The sequence below is a fragment of the Vulpes vulpes genome, chromosome 10 (genome assembly GCF_048418805.1).
Source record: "Vulpes vulpes isolate BD-2025 chromosome 10, VulVul3, whole genome shotgun sequence".
NCBI classification, from domain to species: Eukaryota; Metazoa; Chordata; class Mammalia; order Carnivora; family Canidae; genus Vulpes; species Vulpes vulpes.
The window spans coordinates 93914751-93925044 of NC_132789.1; the positions used below are offsets into that span (position 1 = coordinate 93914751).

General features: G+C 38.1%; 1 protein-coding gene across 40 annotated transcripts in view; it reads left to right on the forward strand.

The window, feature by feature from the left end:
* RAPGEF2 (Rap guanine nucleotide exchange factor 2) overlaps positions 1–4315 on the forward strand; it is a 241277-nt gene extending 236962 nt beyond the window's left edge. For all 40 annotated transcript variants that reach the window (XM_072724949.1, XM_072724947.1, XM_072724937.1 and 37 more), the window contains 2 exons: positions 929–1234; positions 2245–4315. In XM_072724949.1, coding sequence (XP_072581050.1) covers positions 929–1234; positions 2245–2270 — 332 coding nt within the window. In that variant the 3' untranslated portion in view covers positions 2271–4315. The remainder of the gene's footprint in view (positions 1–928; positions 1235–2244) is intronic.
* The last annotated feature ends 5979 nt before the right edge of the window (positions 4316–10294 follow it).

A 10294-nucleotide genomic window follows, 5' to 3' on the forward strand; every position in this document is an offset into this window, starting at 1 on the left:
CTAGTTTCTATGGCATATTCAACATCTACATAATTGAAGTGTAGGAATACAATACAGGATACAGAGTGAGAAACTCTAGAGTGTAATCATTACAGACATCACTTTTATTAGTAGGGAAATTATAGTTATTTTGCCATGTAAACAGTCATGGATGAATAACAATTAATACCTCTTCTTGGGTTGTGATTTTTAAAGCACTTTTTCTTAAAAAGCAAATACTCAGTATTTTTACTGCAAAGAAAAGAGCTATTTTCAATCCTAATGATTCTGTGAAGTTCAAGAAAATAAAACTTTAGTTTTACTTGCCTTTACAGATCTCGTGTTCTAGGTCATGAACATTAACAAAAGGATTTTTAAGAGAAATACATGCTGTATAGAGTTTTTTAATTTGCATCTTTTTTTTTTTTTTTTTTTTTTGGTAATACTTTTTCCAAATTTAATTCTGTTTTCCAAAGTGAGGTCCAAAACCTGAATGTGATCTAATAACTGATTCTCTGACAAGGGTAATGCTGGGTAAATGCCCAGCAAAGATGGACTAGCCTACCTTGACCTTGGGGCAGGGAGAGAAGGAAGGAAGGAAACTTTCATCAGGCACTAGAAATGTCCCAGGCATAGTACTTTTTCTCTTAGCTTCATCCTTGCGGTAAACCTTATTACTATTTTATAGTTTAACAGATTGCTTATTACTAAGTTCTCTCGCCAATTATTTTACCGCGTAGAAATAACCATCATGAATATTTGGTCCAGTTAACATCCATTCCCCTGCCTACAATATCCCCCACTACCATCTCATACTGCACAAAATCACATTTGTGATTACACTGTGTTTGCAGTCTTAATAATTACTTGTATAATTTATTATAAACATTTGTGGCCTGAAATATTCTTCCAGAAACTTTCTAATGGTGGTGCATTGTCTTTACTCTAGTGCGGAAGGAGGGCAGGTATCGAGAGCCCCCGCCCACCCCTCCAGGCTACATTGGAATCCCCATCACTGACTTTCCCGAAGGACATTCCCATCCAGCCAGGAAGCCTCCAGACTACAATGTGGCACTTCAGAGATCTCGGATGATCGCCCGACCCACTGACACAGCTGGGCCTTCGCCCATACAGCAGCCGCACGGGCATCCGGCAAGCGGAAGGCCGGTGAACAAACCACAGTGGCATAAACCCAATGAGTGTGACCCGCGCCTCGCCCCCTATCAGTCTCAAGGGTTTTCCACCGAGGAGGATGGTATATATGCATTCTTAAAACCATAAAGCTAGCTGTGTTCACTTATGGGGCCTACTGTAAGCTTTCCAAGGCATTTGTTTTCTTAATACCGTGGTCAGCTGTGTCTTTAGCCATATACTACGGGAAGAAAATATTCAGAGGTCCAAATTTAGGGTTAAAGCTTTCAAATGTTTGAGGTTTTTTGTTTGTTTCTAAATGGCTTAAGAAATATCAAAGATTGGGACGCATGGGTGGCTCAGTGGTTGAGCATCTGCCTTTGGCTCAGGACCTGATCCCAGGGTCTGGGATTGAGTCCCACATCAGGTTCCTTCAGGGAACCTGCTTCTCCCTCTGCCTGTGTCTCTGCCTTTCTCTCTGTGTCTCTCATGAATAAATAAATAAAATCTTAAAAAAGAAAAAAAAAAGAAATACCAAAGATTGCAGAGGAGAGCACTTGTAATAAAGTGTGTACATGACTAGATTTCTTTACTAATTGTCAGTTTTCTGTGAAAATGTTAAATTTGGACTTTTAATAAGTTCAAATGAAAGTCTCATAAAGAAATCTACTTCTCTAACTTTTTTGCCTTCTTCCTATAAATCTACCTGGCTGTGAAGAAGGACAAAGATCATTCCATACCCTAATTTTTTTTAAGTTTTGCTTTTTGTTTAATGATTATTTGCATAACAAGTTAAACACAAAAAATGAAAATTCTAATCCTGCCACTTGCAGATAATCACTATCTACATTTTGTTATATATCCTTCTAGATACATGCTGCTATAATTTATAATTTTCAATAAATTTTTCAATGAATAAACAATGTTTCTATTTTTACATTGTGTATATATAAAGATATGCACCATATGTATTTTTTTAAAAGTCTTATCAAATCATTTCTTAGGTGAGTTATACTAAAAATAATAGCTATGGTATTTTTATTTAACCTATATTGAATGTGTTCTCTCTTGCACAAGAAACAACCGCTTACTGATTTTTTTTTTCCTTTCTTTCCTTCCTGGTTATGTTTACAGAAGATGAACAAGTATCTGCTGTTTGAGGCACAGGCTTTTTCTGGATCCAGAGTTAGCCACCTTTAAAAGGAGAGCACAAGAAGACGTCCCTAGCAGCGGAGCCTTGGAACTCACATTCTGAGGCTGGTGGACCAGTTTGCCTCCTTCCCTGCCTTAAAAGCAGCATGGGGCTTCTTCTCCCCTTCTTCCTTTCCCCTTTGCATGTGAAATACTGTGAAGAAATTGCCCTGGCACTTTTCAGACTTTGTTGCTTGAAATGCACAGTGCAGCAATCTTCGAGCTCCCACTGTTGCTGCCTGCCACATCACACAGTATCATTCCCAATTCCAAGATCATCACAACAAGATGATTCACTCTGGCTGCACTTCTCGATGCCTGGAAGGATTTTTTTAAATCTTCCTTTTAGATTTCAATCCAGTCCTAGCACTTGGTCTCATTGGGATAATGAGAAAAGCTAGCCATTGAACTACTTGGGGCCTTTAACCCATCAAGGAAGACAAAAACAGTGAAATCCTTTGAGTACAGTGCTTTGTCCACTTGTTTACAATGTCCTCTTTTTTTTTTTTTTTTTTAAAGAAATGAATTTAAAGATTGTGTTCAGAGAGTAAATGTTATATCCACTTAATGATTACAGTATTATTTTGAACCTGTAAGTAGGGTTGCCAGCCTGGGTTTCTAAAAAACCAAATATGCCGGACAGGGTGTGGTCACACCAAGAGGAGGGAAGACCTGGCTTGTGACCCTGTCTTCCTGTGTCCTTCTGGCCTCGCCCGTGAAGTGCCCTATCCTGGAAGTATAAGATGTTAGCCAATTACTTAGATACCAAGACCCCTCATCCACTCCTTCCCCAGTGGGTGGGGTTCTTCCGTAAAACTGTTTGCACATGGCCAGGGGAGGGAAATGGGACTCTTGTGTCCCGTGTCTGAGCCTTATGGAGTGCAGGATGGTGTCATTTGAGGGCGTGTCCTACTCCATTGAGATGGATGGCAAACCCCATTTTTTTAAGTTATGTTTCTTTGATTTTTGTTAAATTAGTTTTAGGGATTTTTTTTTTTTTTCTGTTGTTTGTTTCTAAAGAAAATGTTTGTAACTGGATAGCATTGCAGTGAAAGCAGCTTGGGATATTGGAGCTAATGCCAGCTGTTAATACTGCTCTTTCAAGACAGCCTCCCTTTATTGAATTGGCAGTAGGGAAAAAAAACAAGCCTTTAACGTGATAAAAGAACAAAAGATCAAAAACCTGATTAGACATGCCAGCCTTTGCAAGGTGGGTTAGTCACCAAAGACTAACCTGTAAGTGGCTTTATGGACGCTGCAGATAGAGAAGGCCTACGTGTAGCAACCACCTGCTCACAGCTGCTATTAACCCTATAATGACTGAAATGACCCCTCCACTCTATTTTTGTGTTGTTTTTGCACAGACTCCGGAAAAGTGAAGGCTGCCAATCCGAGTAGTACTCAAATGTGAGGAACTGCTGGTCTTGGATTTTTTTTCCATTAAATTCAGCTGATCATATTGATCAGTAAATAAACGTAAATAGCTTCAAATTTTAAAAGTCAAATTGCAGTGTTTTTTCACTGTATCAAACGATGTCAGTGCTTTATTTAATAAATCTCTTCTGTATCATGGCATTTGTCTACTTGCTTATATATTACATTGTCAATTATGCATTTGTAATTTTACATGTAATATGCATTATTTGCCAGTTTTCTTATATAGGCTATGGACCTCATGTGCAGATAGAAAGACAGAAATCTAGCTCTACCACAAGTTGCACAAATGTTATCTAAGCATTAAGTAATCGTAGAACATAGGACTGCTAATCTCAGTTCGCTCTGTGATGTCAAGTGCAGAATGTACAATTAACTGGTGATTTCCTCATACTTTTGATACTACTTGTACCTGTATGTCTTTTAGAAAGACATTGGTGGAGTCTGTATCCCTTTTGTATTTTTAATACAATAATTGTACATATTGGTTATATTTTTGTTGAAGATGGTAGAAATGTACTATGTTTATGCTTCTACATCCAGTTTGTATAAGCTGGAGAATAAATAAATATAACATAAAGCGTTGTCTATATCCTTAATGAATCGTGCATGCTTTTTATTATCGAAGTGTAATAGGGCTCTGGGGTCTCATTGCAAGAGCAAGTCCTCAGGAGGCCAAAGAGATTTAGCCTAGTTAGCCTAAAAACTGACCAATGGCCTATTCTTTTAGGTAGCTTTCTGTGGATTCAGAGAAATTAATGTCACAAACCAAACCATGTTCAGAATGCAGTGTTTCTTGAGATTCAGTGAAAAATAATGATGATCGCTAAATATTTACATAACATTTGTTTCTTCTCAACCCTTTTCCAGTAAAGATCTCTGTGGGGCATAATATTTTAATTCCCCAGTATTAAGAAACAGAGCCTCAGAGAACTTAAACTGTCATTCAAGATCATGACCACTAAGTTAAAGGTACAATTTAGATAATGATTTAAGACTTGTTGTGTCTTTAGAGTTCTATTGTTTGGTAAATCTGAATAACATTTCAGTCTATCAGAAGGGCATTTTACTTAAAAAGGTAAAAATCAGTTAAACAGCAGCAACCCCCTTAAGGACATTTTATAATCCAGGGCTCATTTCTTATCCTTAAGCAGGTATAAATAAAGGTATCCACCACCCACTGGGAAGCTTCAGAGGTTGGAGTGGAAGCATATGGAAGCACATGCCCAAAATGTGAGAAAGTCGAAAAAGGAGTCAGAAGTTTAGTCCCGGTACTAATGTGGCCACTGGCCAAACTTAAGCACACTCTTATCAAAACAATAACCCTATGCTTTATTTAATGCAAAGCTCTATTTAAACTTGTCATTCAAAAAGCTTAATTCTCTCAAATCTGGTTCAAAAAAAGAAATAACCTGATGTTAATAAGCTCTTCATAACTTTTTGTGTTCTGCTAAAGTATAGGAAAAAAATCAGCCACCATGTGCCCATTAATTAACACTTTTGTGTTTTAGATTACCCTTAAGTAGCCAAAGACTTGTCTCTGCTTCATGACTTCAAGATGCAATCAATAGTAGTGACAGAATTAAGTCTATATCACGTTAATAACAGAATTTGGCCAACTTTTAGGAACGTCATAGAAAGTACTTTGTTGGCAAACATTAGGTATTTTATTCTCTAATCAGAAAAGCCACACAGACCCAGGTCTGTTTCCATACATCCAAGTTAAAGCCCTCCACATAATCTCAGTTTAAATCCACTTTCCTCTATTGGGACATGTGGAGTTTATGCTCATCTACGCTTTAATATATTTTATCTCCAGTTCACTGATAATATCTCCCCAAATGTTCCTGAATGAAGCAAGCTTCTGAGAATGCTTGTAGCAACAACACCTTTTAGGTCTGTGTACTAATGTATTAATGTGTTATTGCACTCCTGTTTTTGTCAAAAAGAGGACGCTGAGTCCTTGATTCCATGATCTAATTCTCTTAAAAACCGCTTACTCAAGGAAAAGTGAATCAACTGAGGGTAAGTTGTTGATGGAGAGGAAATGACTCTGAATATTCACTAATGTCAAGAAGAATGTTGAAAGGGGCAATAACGTGATGGAAATGAGTAGGACAGAGATAGCTGCCAAACTGAAAGGACTTTTAAGTGAATGAGCATTTACCCCACTGAAAATGAGACAGAAACATTGACTGGAACTGAAAAATAATTGTGAATTGTACTTTTTTTTTTTTTTTAATATCCACAGTTTTTGACAAGCACAATAAAATTCCTATCTATGTTTGAAATTATACTTATTGCCCATTTAGTTTTTACAATGCCATGGCTATATAACAGGAAAATTTATAGAGGTGATCAAAACATTACATGCAAGGTTAAAAGAATCTTAGAAAAGGCTTTATTTCACGGACAATCAACAAGATCATAACAATTTTCATTATGGGAAAAATTGGGCAAATATAATATTAAAGTAAATTCAGAGTCAAATGACCAATTTTATAGAGGAGGGGACATAATAAATACCCTGGACTGAATTTACTTCAACACCTCAAAAATAAAAATTAGTTATATTCTGTAAATAGTTTCATAAAATTTTTAAAGACTTTATTAATATTAACTACTGGGGCACCTGGGTGGCTCAGTTAGTTAAGTGTCTGCCTTCGGCTCAGGTCATGATCCCAGGGCCCTTGGGATCAAGGCCTGCTTTGGGGTCCCTGCTCAGCAGAGAGTCTGCTTCTCCCTCTCCCTCTGCTGCTCCCCGTGCTTGTGCTGTCAAATAAAATCTTAAAAAAAAAAAAAAAATTAACTATTTGACCAAACACTGAGTTGCCACACAGTATGGTCTTATGAGAACCAATGAATAGTATATCAGAACATTTGAGGTTTTCCTTTATATAGATTTATACAAAACATTTTTTTCCGAAATAAGACTAAAAAATTAATGGAGGATCAGTGTCACGTGTAGCATTAAGATAAAAATATGTGCAATGCTTCCAGATGTAGTTAAATGAGCTGATTTCATTCATGTTATGTACTTACTGTGGTCTATGCGCTTTTCTAGATGCTAGATATTTATCAATTTTACTAAAATGAACCAAGGTGCTTTTTAATTACAGTTTTTTTTGCAAAGTGTTTCCCATTTCTCAGGCCTTAGAGGGCCTTCCTCAGTGATCCTAAGATAATAAATGAATACTTTATCAAGTCTTGATCATAGCTGGATCAAAGGAGATACTTGGCACAAGAATTACCCATGTAGACTTGCCAGCGGTCTATAAGAGGGTCCTGGAATAAGTACTGTGGCTAGGAGGGAAAGCACCAACCAACTTAAACTCATCACATTCTGTTTGGGGTATTTCCATGCAAAGGCAAAAAAAAAAGCAAGAGCTATATTCAAATCAGTATGCAAAAGGCATGAGACAAGAGAAGTGATGAGCATGCAGAAATCATGAATAAGAAGGAGTCTGAAGTCAAGAAAGAGATTAATCAAAGACCGGAGTGGGGGTAAAAGTCTAGCGCAACAGATGCCTGTTTCTTAAGGAGCAACCAAATGATGTCTTCAATGTACCTGAATAGATTTCCAGTCTCAGAACAATTCCCTTGCAGGGTGGCTCTCTGGATTGTTCTTATTCTCCCTGAAACCAGGATGAAAGCCATTCCTATTCTTTGCATTTCCTCTTCTGATAACTGTTCTTCTCAGCACCTGGAACAGTGCCTGGGATCTATAAAGGTTTTTTTTATTTTTATTTTTTATTTATTTATGATAGAGAGAGGCAGAGACACAGGCAGAGGGAGAAGCAGGCAGAGAGAGAAGCAGGCTCCATGCACCGGGAGCCCGACGTGGGATTCGATCCCAGGTCTCCAGGATTGCGCCCTGGGCCAAAGGCAGGCGCCAAACCGCTGCGTCACCCAGGGATCCCTGTAAAGGTTTTTTTGTTTTTTTTTTGTTTTTTGTTTTTTTGTTTTTTTTTTGTTTTTTTCCCTGTAAAGGTTTTTATAAATGAATATCAAACACCCTAAAGGGCCCAAATTACACTGGAACACTGGACAACCAAAATCAGCCAACATGCACTTATTGAGGGGCATCTACAACTGTGCCCAGTACCGGGAAATACTCAGAAGTAAAATAAGGGAGTTTATTAAAAAATTAGATATTTAAGATTTTATTTACTTGACATAGCATGAGCTGCAGAAAATACTGATTTTTAAACCCAAGTCAAAAAAGAATTTTGTCCAGGAGACTCAAAGTTCCACTTTATCCCCATCATACCTCCTGCACCCACAAGAAAAGACTGGATGTGGTTGAGGAAGGGGACATTCTATCTGACTTTGGTACCATTATTGGTGAGTCCTCGTGGCTTATTTACTACATTTTACAAAACGTGTTTGATTCATTATTTTTTTTTAAATTTATTTATGATAGTCACAGAGAGAGAGAAAGGCAGAGACATAGGCAGAGGGAGAAGCAGGCTCCATGCACCAGGAGCCCGATGTGGGACTCGATCCCAGGTCTCCAGGATCAGGCCCTGGGCCAAAGGCAGGCTCCAAACCGTTGCGCCACCCAGGGATCCCTGTTTGATTCATTCTTTTGTATCACTGTCTTGGTTTCAAATCACTGAGGGCAGGCTACTACACCTAACCAAACTATTTCTAGCACTATGTATCCTGTGGTTATGCTTAAATGATAGAATTTGTGTGATCTTGGATCCGCTGGTTATTTTTATACAGCACTTCAAAGACCAAAAGCAGAGAAGAAACAAAATAGACAAGCAGACTGTGAATAAGTAAGAATGAAAAGAGCCAGAGAATTTGAGTGGGTAAGAGGTTAGGCCACAGCCCCACAAAATTGTAATTATTGATTCACACGAAAAGCTAGGCCTAGAGAAGAACATTTGCAATACAGAATTTCAAAGACTCACCTTAATAAAAGGGCACTCCCCAGAGGGCTAGTAGAAATGACAATATACCCAGCCTGCTCACAGGAGTCTTGATTCTCTGAGTGTCTCTTCTCTGAACTTTCCTAACAAGTGAAGACACTGGTGATTTGCCATCTCACTGTGCCTGCTATCAGGCCCTTCACAACCCAGGAGATGGGAGCAGAATTTTTTCACTAAGATTCTTACTCCATCAAGAATCCTGAGACATGACCAAGTCTGTAATATGTAAGTCTCTGAAAAACCAAACAAGACAATAAAACACCTTGTTTTCAAAAAGGTGAAATGAATAGATGCCAAGGTTTCTTTTACAATTTTACTAAATTCAAAAAAAAATTTTTTTTACTAAATTCCTTTTTGGTCCAAACATTTGAATCTTGGAGTTGAACTGCTTGGTTGATTTCTTAACTGTGTGACTCTGGCAAAGACCCTGAATTCTATACCTCAGTTTCCTCAGACAGAAGGCAGAATGATGGCTCCCAGGGCTAGAGGAACGGAGAGCTATCGTGTAACAGGTATTGAGTTTTGGTTTTGTTAAGATACAACTTCTGTGGATGGATAGTGATGACACTTTATGACATTGAATGACACATTTAAAAATGGTTAAGATAGCAAATTTTATGTGTATTTTACCACCATAAAATTTTTTTAAGTTTATCAATAGCCCACAGTTGTACACGTGTGCCTGCGTACTTCTTGTTCCTTATTATAGCCATCATCCAGAGGTAGAAACAAAATTGTACAATTCTCTCTTTGAGAATGAAAATATGAAGTCAGTAATACGTTTCCCTTTAAAAGGCCAGTTTTAATTAAAAGGATACAAGGAATCAAAACATTTGAACCGAAAATGATTTAACTTATATCCTGTGTCCAATACATTGTATTAATGCTTTTTTTTAAAAGATTTTTAAATTTATTTATTTATTCGTGAGAGACACAGAAGAGACAGAGACATAGGCAGAGGGAGAAGCAGGCTCCTGGGACTCGATCCCAGGACTCCAGGACCACGACCTGAGACAAAGGCAGACGCTCAACCGCTGAGCCACCTGGGTGCCCCTGTGTTGATGCTTTAAGAAACCACAATGGTACTATACGTCTATGATGCAGGATTGCACCATAAACAGAAAATCACTTGCATCAAGTAGAATTAAGTATGACTCTGCCCCATTCTTTAACACGAGAAGTAGGGGTCCCAATTCCAGTAATGGAAGAATAGCTTTGCGCTGAACTAACCCTCCTGCTGATGGCAATTTTAACTGCTAGACAAAATATAAACACAAACCATAGTTTGAATTACCGAAGAGCCACCAAAAGCAATATTGGTAGAGAGAGACACAGTCCTGGAAGGAAGTAAAGCACACCCGGTGAGCTCTGCCTTGAACGGACTTTTCCCTTGCGCTTTCCACTAAAAACCCAAAGGGCCACTTTGGGTAAAGATCACATCCCCAAACTGAAAGCTATGTCCTCTCCTCTAGGGCAAAACTTAAAAAGAGTCATCCTGACAAAGCCTATAGCTAAGCCCCAAGGATCAAAGTGATCTGTTAAGTACAGGGCAACACAACGCAATACTCTTCAGAGGAAAGTAACATAAATCCGGATTCTCTACAATGTTAGCATGGATTATA